At 35.7% G+C, this 17,027-nt stretch overlaps 1 protein-coding gene across 1 annotated transcript in view; it reads right to left on the bottom strand.

Annotated features, from left to right (window-relative positions):
• LOC149530780 (uncharacterized) overlaps positions 1–17,027 on the bottom strand; it is a 106,015-nt gene that overhangs the window by 12,350 nt on the left and 76,638 nt on the right. Inside the window, exons 3-6 of the mRNA XM_089808835.1 lie at positions 14,199–14,348; positions 13,091–13,148; positions 12,878–12,970; positions 12,451–12,516 (exon numbers count right to left, since the gene is read on the bottom strand). Of these exons, the coding sequence (XP_089664961.1) occupies positions 12,451–12,516; positions 12,878–12,970; positions 13,091–13,148; positions 14,199–14,348 (367 nt within the window). The remainder of the gene's footprint in view (positions 1–12,450; positions 12,517–12,877; positions 12,971–13,090; positions 13,149–14,198; positions 14,349–17,027) is intronic.

Here is a 17,027-nt window from a genome sequence, read left to right as displayed (position 1 = left end):
CTGTCAATATCATATTGGGGCTGGTATATTGTATGAGAGATTTGCCTTTTTGTGATACATTTGTGATTTTGTCTTTTTGTTTGAACAAGTATGGTTCTAAATCATAAGAACGACATGATGCCTGATTTGAGGTACATCTTTACATCAGTTGCTACCAGTGGTGCACTTGCCAATAGATAGAATTCCATGATTAACAAAGTTGAACAACGCCAAGGACTCACCCTAGCTGGAAAGGCTAATGAAAGGGGGTAAAGAGGTAAAGAAATCCTTGCAAGGGAAGAACAAAAATCATAACTACCATAGATGATAACATGATAAATTTTATAATAAACTTCTACAAATTTCCCAAGTAAGCTCATGTTTGTCCACTTTATATACCCTATTGTCAAGTCGAGCAGTGGTGATCAAGTATTAAAAACCCATCTAAATCCTTGGCCAAAGTTGTTTAGAGGCATGCTTGGCTTCCATTTGATCACATGATGTAGGTGGTGCCAGTTAATCAGGCATACCCGCTATTACTGAGCGGACATTCTAAACACCGGTATGCTCGGATGGCTGCACTGATAGTGCCCCAAGCCTAACCCCAAGGTAGGGAGGGCCTTACTTGTCAAAAGATTGTGTGGGGATTAATAAGGTTTGTGTTTGGGAGGTTAAGCCTATGCCAGTGCTTCTCCTCTTACCAGAAAGTCGAGGCTTGCACAACTTCTTCAGATACCTCAGCTCTAGATTTTGTATGTTTCTTTCTAGATTCTATCTTGCAAGTTCATTTCTTGTAATTATTATATAATTCATGGAATGTATGGAAATGATTTAGTTTCTCTTGACTTGTTATAGAAATCAGTTAATTAGTTGTTTCAGTTTGAAAGGTTAATTTAGTCCTTTTCATATGAAATGGATTATAAGGTGTAAAAGATGTTTACTTCAGGAATATGGTTATGTGTTATTCTTTTCCTGACTGTTTTACATTCTTTCAGTTATTTGGTTCTAATTACGAATTTCAGAATTAAGCATCCATCTTTCAGTCTAGAAATTTGATATGTTACAAGGCATTTTATAACAATCATGTAACAGAAAATTTAGTACAAACTAAGTTGTGTGTTGGTTACAAATAAACTTCTTCCACAAGGAAAAACCCTTCTAGCAAGTAGAGATACTGTGTCTCTTTAAAGAGATATTAAATCTTGCAGCTGCAACACCTTTGTGGGAATAGTGATCACCACATATGATTTGATACTCTTCACCTTAGGCTTCATCATATTCAAACCTGAATTCAGACGAAGCATTAGTGTCTGAAAAATGCTTATGATGTTCGAGAAATATTTGTCCCTTGTCCTTGACTCTCCAACTCCACAATTGGCATTAGTCATGAACTTTTTGCTTGCAGCACTTCATTTTCATCAATTGAATCTTCATCTAACAAGCCATCCACGACTATATCTTCACGCATTAGATCTTTTTTTAAAAGACATGTTGAAGACACCTAAAATCCTCCATTGACAAACTTTTCGATCAACCATGGGCCTTGAGCAAACTAGGTCTCTTCAGCCTCATCAAAGCAATTGGCTTTAAGAATGTGTTCCCAATAGAGGAAACAAATAGACTCTTATTCATCAATTTCACAACTTCTATCTTCATTCATCAGTCATTTTTCTTCTTCAAGCATACTTAAACCTGGCATCAACTCATTGACAAACATCAAATGCTCCAATCTGAATTCAATTGTTGTATGCAATGCTATCAAACACAAAGGCAAGGATGAGTCAAGTTTCATCTAGAAGTCCATGACCTTTCACTCAAGACTCTCCCTTGAAGTGTTGTAAGATGAATAGGATCAAAAGCAAATCTTCAACATCCAAATCAGATCCACCACTTGAAATTGCAACTTCATGCTCCCTACCAAGGGGAGACTATCCTACATCACTAATTTTTAAAATGGGAACTTCTGGCAATGAACCACACGTGTCTATTGAAGACACTAACTGAAATTAAAATCCTTCACCTTGAATGCTTACAATAATTGTTAGAGTTTAACACCATAACTCCAAATCTGTCTAGCACAAGTTTCTCAAAGAATCCCTATAAGGTAGACAGAAATCATCTAATGCATCTTCCTTGGCTGCACAATCCGTGCATTGTTTCTCAACAGAAATATCAAATCCCTATGCTTCAAGAAATTAATCTTCTTCAAACAAATGGCATGAATTTTCTTCCAACACTTGTGAGGTGAACAAGAAATCTAACACTTGCTCCTAATTTGCAAATGACAAAATGGAGACAGGATCTTGTTGTATTTTGTCAACAAGTAAGACAAGAATCTGAAAGCACAAAAACAACATTTGACTCGTGAAATAATTAACATAATAGGATAATCTTTCCTATAAAAGAAGTGTCTAAGAATGTATATCAAAGCCTTGCATATATAAGCAAGGAAGATGAGGTAGGAAGTTGGGACTAAAACACTGACCCACCCTCTAAAGATGGAACACTTGTGAGGTCATTTGACAATGTGTGAGCAAGTCTTGAATGTGCATGAATAGGTTTCTCAAGTGATGAGGACACATGTATCAACCAGTGTTACTAGGCTTGGACTCAGTCAGGCCCAAACTAGGCTTAGACTCTATCTTGGCGACCAAACTCGGCAAATTTAAAAACCCATGAAATTCAAAAAAATTTTACGATTTTAAGTTTTTTTCATGCATCATTTACCCAATTAACATCAAATACACAATAATTGAGATAAATAGAAGCTACTTTGCGTACATATACAACTTTTTATAGATCATGTAATTATAAATGTGAATTTTTGAAAGATATTACTTAAACTGAATAACAAAATAGAAATTTGAAATATAGTGTAACTGTCAAATGTTTACAATATCCATGGAATCAAAAGTTCAAAACATATATCAAAAGAAAGGCTCATAGTAGCCTATGTCTTCCTACGAGTATGCCTAAGATAAGTCATGGAAGACTCTAGAGCCATCCTCTCTCCTTATGTCTAGGGTTGAACCTCAGTGACATGGTCATCATGATCATCCTCCTCGTCCCCATACTCATCCTCATAATCCTCATCATCAAAGTCTGATCCATCACTCTTGGTCTCAGGGTCTTGCACTGGGTCTCCACGTACTCTAGTCTCCTCCACTGCCATCACCATTGCCTCTGCCTCTCAATCCACCTGATCAACCCACTCCAAGTCTTCATCATCGAAGACAAGATCGTCAACCTCTATGTTCCACCCTGCTTATATCATCAACCTTCTTCTTTCTCTATTCTTTGTGTTTGCAAGTGATAAAATGACCTTTTTAGGTCGGTCTTATGATTTACATACCAAAAAAATAAAGAAAAACATTTAGAAACTTTTTTTTTGGTCCTTTTTGGACGCTCACCGCTGACCCAGTCAGCCAGCCAAGTCAGCTGACTCAGCGAGTCAACCAAGACTCGGCTGAGTCCAAGTCAAGAGGCCATTTGCCTCGTTTCGCCTAGCTCGCCTCGGGACTTTCCGAGTCTTGTAACACTAGTATCAACCATATAAAGTAAGACAAAAACATAAAATAGCCTAAGTAAACTTAAGCTAAGTATCAATATGTCAATCCTAGAATAGTGAAATGCTAACTAAATGTAATAACTCTATTTAAACTAGCACCCCATTTAAAAGCAACTTAGGGAGCAACATTTGCGTGATGATAAGTCCCAACTACTAGATCACATTAGTTGTACCAATTCTTCACGCAACAAAGAAAAGGGAGAAAACTCAGCAAGAACAAAACTCCTTTGCAGAAGAGAATTGATGAATGAAATGAAATATACAGGTGTGAAGGGGAGATGTGATAGAAGAAAGGATTCATAATGACCCCCAAGGATCTAAGTTGCAGATTTGTTGCCTGTACTCCATCATCTCCAAGCACGAAACGTAGTGGAAACGAAAACTACCAAAATACTGTATTGATTCATTCAGGATTCGTTTTTTGTTTTTCTGAAAGGTTTTAGTTAATTTCCCACCAACTCTTGTTGAATCCAACTTCTACGTGAAATTTCTAAAACGAATCAAAGTAAAAATCAATGTTTTTAGGAATGGTCTTTTTTGGGCATGATTTTGGGAATGTTTTCCCATTTTTGTTAGCTGTAAAAAATGGACACCCGCTCTTTTGAATGCAAGATTTCAAAGAATAAATAAGAGAGAGGATTCATTTTCTGCACAACACTGCAAACGATTTTGCAGTCGAACGGGCGACTATCAGACAAATAAACGACTAGCAAAGGAGATACCACAAGCAGAGACACAAATTTTGCAGACGTAGAGGACTGACAAGCAAGGTGGAAATCGTAGTGTCGTTTGCATATCTCCAGTTCCTCCGTGAATTTCCTTCCTCCATGAATATTTCTTTTTTTTGCGAATAAACTATAGTTTACTATAATGTTGGAGATTAATATGTTTATTAAATTAAAAATTTATTATTATTAAGATTCTTCAATAATTTTTAATCTCCTTTGTTAACATGATATATGCTTATTAAATTTCATTTCTGTATTTTTTATATTTATTTATCAAAAAGCATATAAAGGTTGATTTATATTACTATTTTTTCTATTTTCAAGTGTAAAAACATCTATTAAATATTTATTCTATATTTAATAGTTTTATATTTGGTATTAATGTATTTAAAATTCTTGTCTTCATATAGGAAATATTTAATTTATTTAAATTAACCATTATTAAATTAATAAAAATATTGTGAAATTAATTTATTTCCATATATTAGAATTTAATAATGTTAAATTTATAATATATCAGTGTAACTCGAGGACGCGTCCCCTTCCTCAAAATTGGGTTTTCGGAGACAAGGACGTCCTCGGGACAATGAAACGGCGTCTCGACGTTTCAAGCGATGCCACTTAGAGCGCCGCCACTGCCGAAGACGGCAAGACGTCTCAAGTGTGGGGGTGCAGGGGGATGTGAAGGAGTCTCCTTCATTGCGGGGGATGCCAGGACATCTCCCATGGAAAGCAAAAGGGGCAAATTAAATGTTAAAATGTTTACGGCACTTTTATAAAGTTTTTATGTTTTTATTTTAATGGTATTGGGTTGAGGGGCCCATTCCTTCCTCCTTTGCTGAAAAGCCTTCTTTTCTTCATTTTTATTCACATTTGCATTTCTCATTGTTTGCAACAGCAAGAAGAAGAAGAGTGAAGAGCTGAGATAAAGGTTTGTGCAAGAGTGAAGAAAGTGTTTGCAAGTGAAAAAGGAGAGCCTAGGAGCAAGAACAAGAAGAAGAGGGTGGTTTACCATCTTGTTGAAAGAGTTTTTCAAGAAAAAGGTAGAGTTTTTAACTTGGTTTTCTGATTTCAAATGCATGTTTATAAATTATTGCTCAATATTTTAAGTCCTAAATGTGTGTTGTTTCCTTTTGTTATAGTTATGATTATCATTCATTTATAAATATTAAATAATAGATTAAGATTCTTGATGTTTCATTTTGAAAATTCTTGTTATTTAGTTTTAAATTTTAGAAAATTTAAAGAAGGGCATAGGCTGAAAGTTTGTAAATTCAAATTGTTAACTTTATTAATTCTTTTTTATTAATTCTTTTTTTCATTTTGTAAAATGTACTGTCAAAATGAGCTCCCACATTGATACTCATATTGATGATGAGATGGAATTTCATTCAAATAGTGGTAGTGAATCAGAGTATGAACCTGAGCTTGAAGTTGGGCCTGAGGATGATGATGACACCGTTGAGAGGGGTGAGTATGAGAGTGACATTGGAGCTAGGCCAAATCAGCAAGGGGCCCAAACTAGTTCCACTTCCATGGGTACTGATTTTGTACTATCTGGTATTCCATCTATTGATTGCCCCTCCCCATCTTTGATAGAGTGGGCTAGGGGTAAGTTTGATCCAAAATCTCCTTCAAAACAATTTGCCACTAAAATAACAAGTGAATCAAGAACAGGTGGCACAAGAAAGTGGAGATGCAATATTTGTGGTGATGTATGGTATGATAGCATCACTCAAGTGAATGCAAACTTCCTCTTTTGGACAGGTAAAGGTGTCTTACCATGTAAGTTTTTGATTGAATCCAAAAACTTGAAGTTTAGGATTGGATTCAACAAGCTTTGGGGAGTTCTAGAGGACTTGGGTCTTCTAGTGCCTACTACCTTGATTGGTACGCAACAGATTCAAACTATACAAGAAGTGCATGAGCAACAAATACAAGGGCAACAACACCAATGCATGTCTTCTTCTAGACCACAGCATAAAGCTTCATCTACTACATTGCTAGGGGCAGCCTCCGCACCTTCCTCTACTTATAGCTCTATAGGTGTAGCAGCAGCCCAGACGAGCAAGGGGAAACGCAGGGCACAATCTAGTGACAACAACCCTATAGCAGAATTGTTTGCAACCCAAATGAGAGTGAAGTTAGATGCATGCATTGGGAGAATGTTATTTGCTAATGGCGTTCCACTTCATATTGCTCGGTCTCCTTATTTTAAAGAGGCATTTCACAATGTAATGAAGGCGGGATTACCATCATATGTGCCACCAGGTGAGCACAAATTGAGGACTAAAATCTTGGATGATGAATATGCCAAGATTAGTGAGTCCATGGAGACCATGAGGGTTGTTTGGGAGGAATCGGGGTGCAACATTATCATGGATGGGTGGATGGACATAAGACACTGTCCACTCATCAATGTAATCATCACATGTACAGAGGGCCCATTCTTTCTTAGGGCGGTTGATTGTTCAGGGCATCAAAAAGATGCTGATTTTCAGTTTCAAATTTTTAGAGAAGCCATTGAGGAGATTGGGCCACAAAATGTGGTCCAAGTAGTGACAGATGCAGCTCATGTGTGCAGAGTTGCAAGGAGGCTTATTGAGGCCACATATCGGCATATTTGGTGGACTCCTTGTTGTGTGCATGCTATAAACAATGCTCTAAAGGACATCCAGATGTATATCTGCAACCACCACACTTCACATGCACTATTTAGGAGCTTCACCAAGAAGGAGTTCCTAAAGCTAATTGAGACACTATATGCATCTTATTTCATCCTCTTGGAGAGAATGCTTGAGTTGTAGGAGCCACTGCAACTAATGGTTATGATGAATGAATGGAATAAGTGGGATGGCTCCATGTCAAAGCAAGGGATGACGGTGAAGGATATAGTTAAGAGTGATGTATTTTGGAGCGAACCAAAATACATTCTCTATTACTAGGGCAGTCATCGAGGTGATCAAGTATGGGGATGGGGATGCACCTACAGTTGGAGAGGTGTATGAGTGCATTTATTTTATGCTTGGGCGGATGAGGGCAGTTGTGTGAGAGAAGGACCTCACATTAGCCTTCTACAATGATCACATTCGGCCTATTATTCAGCATAGATGGGACAAACTTAACACACCCTTACACATGGTTGCATATGCATTGAATCCGAGGTGGTACATGACTAGGCCTGGTAGAGTTACACCACTTCACGATGATGAGATGATTTATATTATATAACACTTTAAGACTTTGTCTTAAGACTTAGATTCTTATCATTTTATAAATTAAAATCATTTACATTACTAGCATCTTGATTCTTCTATTTGCTAATAATTTGTATTTTTTTAAATTTTTCAAGTGAAGAAAGGGTTCTTCAAGTGCATAGATAGGATGTATGACCTTGAGACAGCAACTAAGGTTCGCACTGAGTGAACCAAATTTGCTACTCTTAGTGGTTACAATCAAGTGGCAAAGGCGGATATCAAGACTATGGCACAAGAGGATCCAATTTTGTGGTGGTCAGCTTATGGAGTGAAATCTACAACAACCACACTAGCTATCTGTTTGCTGTCCCAAGTACTTAATTCCTCAACTTTCAACTTTTCATTGTTCATTGTTCAACTTCTAATTCCCGAGTCTCACATTGGTCAATTATTTTTTCATCTCAGGTTTCTAGTTCCTCAGCTTCTAAAAGGGATTGGTCTACATATAGCTTCATCCACTCTCTTAAAAGGAATAGACTTACCTCTCAAAGAGCAAAGAAGCTATTGGTTGTACACAATGTGTTGCCTATCGATGACCGCAAGACAAGTGTTTAAAAGGAAAGTCCAGCATCACGATGGGATGTAGAGCCTGAGGAGCCATCACAGATTGATGAGGAGGAGGACGCTTTAGATCCAGCCACAGGGCTAGTTGGTTTTCCATTTTCGGCTCTTGATCTTGGAGAGACTGATAGTTCTAGTGGCGATGAGTTTCAACTTCCAACCTCCAAGGGATGATCATTGATCATGGATTTGGCATTTTGATTTGGACTCTTGAAGACTTGTAGTTTTTGTTTGCATTATATACTTATTTTGATATCATGATTCATGGCACATGACACTTATTGTAATCATCTTTACGTCATGACTCATATGATCATTGATTACTATTAGATAGTAGAATCTAGATACTCATACTATTGATCTGAAGACTGACATATAGACTAATATTTATTATTTCTTGATGTTCAATGTTCATTGTTTGTTTGTCATTTGATCATGAATCATGATGTTCAAGTTGAAAACTTCAATGCAATGTTCAATGTTTAAGTTTTTTACATCTTTGTATCTTATATTGTATAATTGCAGTACATCTTTTCATTACTAGCATTTCAAGTACCATATGTATAGTATATACACCCTGCTCCCTCTGCCACCCCCCATCCCTCGCTGCCATCCCCAAATCAAGGTCCCTCTATCCCCCCGTCCTGTCGTCCCCCCGTCTCCCAGGGTGGTGTAACTATGTAATTTATAGCAATAGGAATACAAATTAATTCTAATGTTTAGTTAAAAATTAAAAATATAATTTAAATTAGTAATTGTTTATTATTGTATTAATTAAACAACTAAAATAATCAATAATCAATATTAGATGTATTAAATAAATAATAATAGAAATTTGTTATTAAAATATAACTTATAAATTTATATTTATAACTATAATAATTCATTTTTTATAGTTGACCAAATATTTTACCTTTAATATTTAATATTTAATAATTGATTTTTATTTTGTTGTTAACAGGATAATGACAACTAATGCTAGCTCTCAGTCTGCCACCTTCAAAACCGATCCAAATTCACCTTTGTGGAAATATGTCCAAATCATAAAACAAGTAAAAGGGGGTGGAACATTTGTTTGGATATGCAATTTTTGTAGTGTGAGGTACAAAAGTTCATATAGTCATGTGAAAGCCCATCTTTGTGCAATTCCCCAACAGGGTATAAAAGCATGCCAAGAGAAGATGGTAATGGATTACCGTCTCAACAAATCGCAGGTTATATTAGAGAGCAAAAGGAAGCAGATGCAAGAGTTTCTCGTGGCACAAACCATCCTTTAAAGAAAGGGAAGAGATCAAGTAAGCATCCTCCATCTCATAATGACTTTCCTGATGTTGTAGTAAAGAGCCACCCATTTTTGGGTAGAACTGAAGAACCTATTAATGTGAAGAGAAGCAAGGGGCCATCAGATAGTATGTTTAAGAATGATGCTAGGGAAATTGCAGATCAAAGTGTTGCAAGATGTTTATATGCAAATGGTTTGTCATTTAATGTTGTACGATCACCGTATTGGCAAGATATGTTGAGAAAAGTAAATGAGGCTCCAAAAGGGTACATGGGGCCAAGATATGAAAAGGTGCGTAGCACCTTACTAGCAAAGGAGGTAAAAAGCATAGACATTGCATTGGCTCCTATTAGGAATTCATGGAAACAAATAGGGGTGTCAATTATTTCTGATGGGTGGAAGGATGCCAAAATCATCCATTAATCAATGTGATTGTAGTGTGCCCTAAAGGGGCAATGTTTCTTAAAGTTGTGGATTGTGAAGGGCAAGTGAAGGATGCACAATTTATAGCTAACATCTTTATAAAATGCATTCAAGATGTAGGCCCTCAAAATATTGTCCAAGTAATAACAGACAATGCAAAGAATTGTAAAGTTGCAGGCATGTTGATTGAGACATGGTTTGAACACATATTTTGGACACCTTGTGCAGTGCACTCTCTCAATCTTATGCTACAAAAGTTGGGTAGGAAAATAAATTGGATCAAAGAAATCTATGTAGACGCTGAAGAGATCCAAATGTTCATCACAAACCATCACAAGTCACAAGCCATTTTTAGGTCATTTTCACAATTGGAGTTGCTAAAGGTAATTGAAATACTTTTAGTTTAGTTCCTAACTTTTGAATTTTGTCTTTCACTTGAATAATTATGAATTTAGTTTTTAAACTCAGCACATCTTTAGTTTCTATTTCAAGTTTTAATTTTAATTTTTTGAATAGGTTGGTAAGACTCAATTTGCATCCAACACAATTGTGTTGAGGAGACTTGTGAAGGTGTGAGAGTCACTTGCTAGTATGGTTATTAGTCAAAGCTGGTCACTATGGAGGTAATCTAGTACTGAAAGGGCTACAAATGTAAAACAAATGATCCTGGATGACACTTGGTGGGAACGAGTGGAATATCTTCTTAGTTTCATTGAGTCCATCATAAGTATGATCTGATATACCAACACGGATCATCCATGTTTGGGAGAGGTATATGGTGGAGTTGATTCAATGCTTGAGAAAATGAAACATGTTATCAATGAAAAGAAGCAAGATCCTGAAGAGACTTTCTTCAAATAGGTACAAACAATTTGTGTTGAGCGGTGGAATAAAATGACCAACCCACTTCATCTTCTTGCATTTGCATTGACTCCCAAATTTTATAGTGATGAAATTCTTGCTATACCAGCATATCGTACCAACGTTTCGGTACCTATAACCGTACCCATACCGATAACTTAGCCAAGGACTACTGCCATCACAATATACAAAAATATTGTCCCCGTGAGATAATAGAACCTATAGCATTGAGTGATGTTCAAAGAAGAATACAGAATGTGATCCCTGAATGTCAAGGGGGATTTCTTCCTCATTTAATATGGAGAACTGCAGATAGGTAGGTACATGAGATCTTTCACTGTGAGAAAAATAGAAGTCTCTGAATGATGCACAAGATCCAAAGACAATCAATGAATATATGAAAGCTGATCAACTACTCCATGCAAAGGCCGATGTATAACAAGAACCAAAGACGTAGATGTTCTAACTTCTGACAATAGCATTCATGTGTGTGTCACAAAAGTTCCTGCCAACTCTATAAAAATGGCATCATTAAACAAGTCTGATATGTTGTGCAAGTAATTATCCCAATCAACTATACTTATAGTAGAAACTAGAAACACAACTGCAAATATCCTGCTGCCCAGAATAATGAGGAACCAATGATGGGGGAACACAAAACACTGAAGAAGCAAGAGGTGGAGGTGTCATATCAGTGAGAGGTGTAGTAGCCAACAAGGACAACAGAACTCCATGATTCAAATAGCCAAGTTAGCGCGCTGAATGTATCAGTGCCATCTACTCTCAAACCATTATCAAAGTCAACTAAACCAAAAATGAAAAGGAATACAATCCGAATAATGGTCAACATGATCTGGCAATAATGACTCTACAAATTTCTGATGATCATGGAATGTGGTGTGATGTTAACTATTTTTCTTGTGCTACTATGTGTAATCTGATAAATGGAAAGGAGATTAAACAAGATAGTGTGATTGTCTCCATTGAAATCAAAACGACTACAACAGAAAAGGCAACATAAATGGGATTGGTTTACATTAAACAAATAGCATACGTAGTAATCAGAAAAAAGAATAGTTTGATCGGATATGAACATAATAGAAGCAACAACTTCATTAATATTAAGACAAATAAGATTAAAAAATATTGATTGTGAATGACATTCCTACTGTGGAAACTTGATGTTAACTATCCTTTCTCATCAGCAACCAGGTTTACAGCAGCAATTTTATTAGAAGAAGAATTTAAAAGACCAGCAACCCAAGAAAATATATTAATATGATAACTCTGAAAGGTCTAATTTCTCAAGTAAAGAATGGTGACTTTGCAATTGCAATGTAGCACTTGATACTCCTAAGGCACAACAAGATAAGGAGCGACTCAACTAAGAAATACAAAAATTAGTGTATCAGTTAGTGATTAGTCAGCACCTTATTAAGAAAGCTACAGTGATCCCTTAAACCAGTGATTAAAGTGCAAATTAATGAGAAGAAGCAATTTTGATTAGTCTTCAAAGGTTCTATTAAGCAAAAGGTGTGACTTCAATTGTGAGGAGACATGTCCCATTGATAAGAAGATATATCATATATATTATATATAGAAGGTTGGAGGAGAGAAATACATGAAGATATGCTTTAAATTGTCAGAAACTGATAGAATTAATATATTATTCCCCTCTATTCATGTTTTAAAGAAAGCATTAGAGAGTTCTGCAATAAAGAACATTCTCATCATCCTTCTGTTTGTAAAGAACGGTCTAAATGCCAAAGTAAACAATATAAGTCGGATTACCTTGCGCTTCCAGTATAGCTGAAGTTTTTTTTCCATCTGCGATATTGATATTTGCTTGGCATATTCCTGTTAAGATAAAGTAAGCATGTTTTATGTACCAAACAATGCCAATGTCCAATATTAACTGACATTCTAGACCAAGATTTAACCTGCAGTCTACTAAATCAAATACAAGGATATTCACAGCCCAGATAAATTATTAAGTGTTAAATAATGCACTGGTATACTTTTTCCACTTGATACCCAAATCTAATCTACCAGTAGAATTTTATTATATTGACCTCTTGGAACCCAAGTGAAGTGACAAGATTTGGGAAATTTAAATAACCTACACATTCTACCCCTCTGTGGCATCAAACAAGTAGACTTAACCTTTATTTCTAATAAAAGTAAAATAAATAATATTTATTTGCAATGATCAACTGGCCTTCAGACTCCAGAACTTGTGCTCGCTTTTTACGTTCTGCCTCTGCCTGCATCTCCATGGCTGCCTTTACACCTAGTGGCGGAGATATGTCCCCTGCAGATAAATGCTACAAAGATTAATAATCCTGACGAATACAATATCAGGTAGCTCAAATAACTTTCACAATCAAGAAGTCATGTAAAGTTCCTAGGTAGGAATAAGAGAATCCCTTACTTATCTCATATCTTAAACACTTTAAACCCCAATCACTTGCAGCTTCATTGATAGATTTCTACAAAGGAAAATATACACTGTTATGTACCACTGAAGTTTCAGTTCACCTCCAAATGTTGTGATATTTACATTTAATACTGGAAAAACAAGACACTTTTAAATCTGTGCATAAAGAATTGATTCATGGAAATATATGGTGGTAGAAACAGATACCACTTTTAGGTCTTACATAATGGCTAAAATAAGCAGAGATTGGTTCTCTATGAAAGCTAACATTAAATTATCTGATAACACTTCATATTAGACATGAATGCAGAAAACAAACTCACAAATTGCCATACAGATCAAGAACTCAAAGACATATAACATATTTTGAGAAGTTGAGAACTATAACAAAAAAGAGAAATTCCAGATGAGATGAAATTAAACATAAATTTTGGTTAGTGTTACAAAAAAAGGGTACTTAGTTAACTCCTTTAATATATCCGATGGCAAAGTGTGTTTCACAGTCAGCAATCTTAGTTGATTAATTTTCTGATCTTTTATCCAATTCCTAGAACAAAAGTAACCCTAACAGATTACAAGAATATTTATATCATATGCAATTATAGAAGAAATAAAGTGGTGGTAATCCAAGTTTTGCAAATGGCAGGATGGGGTTCCACTTGGGCATGAGGAAAAAAAATACATTTCAGGGATGTCAAGTGGTGGCTATTAAAATTAATATGTAATTTTTCTATACAAATAAATTTAAAATACTTAAAATATATTACACAGACTAAAAGAAGATGATGTTCAAAAGCTTAGAGCATTTAAATATATCAACTAAAAATACAAACAAATGCCCATACAAAATATATGATTCTTGAGGCTTCTCTACATTTGGAAAGAAGCAACAGCATAGGTAACTAGCTGTATGTTTGCACTTTGAATTCAATTAACCTACTTTTAGTATCTGCGTATGTCAAAGTCAACTGTTTCTTTCTGTCATTTTGAAAAAAATGACAGTAGAGAAAAATAAGTATTCCAAGATAAGCCAAACCATCCTTTTAAATTAATATTGACTTCTATAGTTATTTCTGTAAGGCTTCTGAAATAATGTACTCACCACAATATTTTCATTAAGAGTGTCTCGTTCTGAAAATGTTTTGTCCAATGTAATCTTACCCAGTTCACTACGCATGGTTGTCTGTGCAAGCTGAATGACAGCAAAAATGGGATTCTCAACCCCATACGATGCTCTAATAGGATCAACAATCTGGCAATACAATATCAACAAAAATCAGCACATGCTAAACAAGTGTTTTGAATGAATAGTCAAAGGGACAAAATATATTTGTTTTCAAAAAGAACTAAACTGTTAAGCATCCCAAGTCACCTAAAGCGACATGCAAAATATATTCTGAAAATCTGAATATATACATTGTATGGACTTGTTGAGAAAGCTACATATGGAAGACTATAGTGTACCAAAAATCGTTTTATTCAGGTGTAATGTCCCATTTCCAGAGCAAAATATCAATGATAATTAGAATTAAACATAAGATCAAATAATTAAATAATAATAAAATTACATACAATTAAACTATATTGATTTAATAAACAATAATATAATATAATATCTATTTAAATTATTATTATATATGAGAAGAATATATTAAAAATATGTAATATATAGCTAAATCAAGTATCAATTTCTTTTACATTTCAATGGTTTGACATTTTGTCAAACACTTGGCAAGCAGCCCAGTTACCACTGAATATATGATGTTTTAAATTTTCAAACACAATATCAAGATGTACAAGAAACTGATCACGAATTTATTTACTTTTGGCCTTATAAGTTTTGCATAAATAAATACCAAACGCCACTAACCAATTCTGAAATGATTCACACCAGCCTCTGAATTTATTAATCAACAAACCATATAGCAATATAATGAAAAGGGAATTTAATTGTTGGCTGATTATAAATCAGAATTTGAAGCCAGCCGGTTTACTTTCAAACAATGTAATATTAACTGAATTTTACAAATTAAGAACCTGGTTTTTGCCATAGAATGTAATTGCAAAGTCAAACAGAAAGCTGCCTAGTCCAATTTCAATCTGGCGTTCACAATCTACCCTTACAAATGCTGCCCAAAACAAACACCAATCTGCAAACTAAACCCTCATCCAGCAACAAAGAAATTATAATATTCAATTGTTTAAATGCTCCTCGGCCACAATTAATACAGAAAGAAGAGACGATAATAAAACTTAAAAGTCCACAATACCTCAGCTATGGATTCTCAGAATTAAATCTACAATACTTCAGTTGTAGATCCCAAACCCTTATACTTCAGCAAGGGCACAAACTTCAAACTCAGAAATGTCACAAAGACAACAAGAGCAAAATAAGATAATCAAATAATTGGATGCTTTCCTCTTAAAATTTGCTCACATTTATAATCTCCAAATGGCACAAAGTTTCCCAAATGAACTTCACTTAATAAGCTTCCCACACACAACATTAAAATATAATAAAGTGTCATTATAATCTGATTTATTCATTGCTTTTGACTCCGAAAATGACCTTTTCCACCATAACTTAAAATTCTGACATGTAAGGCCACTGTTTCTTGTTCCCATGATCTAAAAAATTTTGTCCCGGTTCCAACGAGCTATGATATTAAGATGACCAACCAACAACACTATCAAAAATAGCAACCTTAGTGTATTTATATGAATAATAATAATAATTCACCTGTCTTGCAAAAACAACTAAAGAGGCATCAGAATCAAAATCTGACAACACCAAAGTGATCCTGATGATGAAAGATGATAAATGAACCTGACGAGGTGACTTACTATAAATAGACGCTCCCTCCAACATTCCTGGAGCTCAAACTAAAAGCCCAAAATAAAAACTGAGAGCATCCTCCAACTCCTCTAACTCAACTGAGCTTATTGGAACCAATAGATTCAATTACTATAAATAGTAAGTCCCTCAAATAGAGTCAAAACACATCCTAGGCTACTAGAAAGCCTATAACCACACAACTGAGATCCTCAAATCCCACTGTTAGCTCACGAGGGTCACGATGGTGAACTGACCTAGCCAACTGCAAGAACCTAGTAAAAATAGGGACATTGCAGTCCTCCCTCCCTAATATTGCTTGTCCCCAAACAATCTCAAAGCAAAATGAACATCACAATCCCCTTGGATCCCAAAGGTAGAACTGCGTAATATCCGTGTTGTGTACAAGAAACTCATGTCGCATCAGCACCCAGATAACTGATATGAATGACAGAATCATCCAGAAACTAGTTGTAGACACTGATGGTGATGACAACCCATCGGAACTCAATCCAACTGAAATACCAACTCTATCCACACCTAAGTCCCCATCAAATTGATACTCACACCCAACTGCACTGTGGAGATGGTAGCAACCATAGGTACTTGAAACACTACCCCCAACTCCAACCTCTGCCAAACTGTCCTGGATGTGTAGATACTGCAAAGGGTCTAATTTGCAGTTATCAATCCCATCTGCAAAAGATGGTGCTAACCCATCCCATAATGGATGGCATGAAACTGGAGCCAACCCACACTGACGTGAAACCAAATCCTCTACCTGTGGGTCAAAATAAAAGTGATGAGCACTCCTCACAGTGTAATGGCGATAAAAACACCCAATCTCTATTAAGGACTCATCAGTATCAGTTTGTGAATCAAAAGATGGCTCCAATCTTTGACTCTGAACTACTAGTCGGCCAAGATCCTTGGCAATCCTCTCAGCAAACCCAACCTCAAAATCCTTGTGGGGAAGCATAGTAGGCAGAGCCTCTACAATCTTTCCCACCGACCTCTGAATAGCATGAGAGCCTCGGATGAGAGTACCCTCAAACACTCTATATGAATCCTCCCTCACATCCAAACTCTCCATCAAAT

This window comes from Cupressus sempervirens, chromosome 11 (genome assembly GCF_028749045.1).
Source record: "Cupressus sempervirens isolate cs-2001-9-10 chromosome 11, ASM2874904v1, whole genome shotgun sequence".
Lineage (NCBI taxonomy): Eukaryota > Viridiplantae > Streptophyta > Pinopsida > Cupressales > Cupressaceae > Cupressus > Cupressus sempervirens.
Note: the sequence above shows the minus strand (reverse complement) of the source record. Positions and strands in the feature narration are given on the sequence as shown.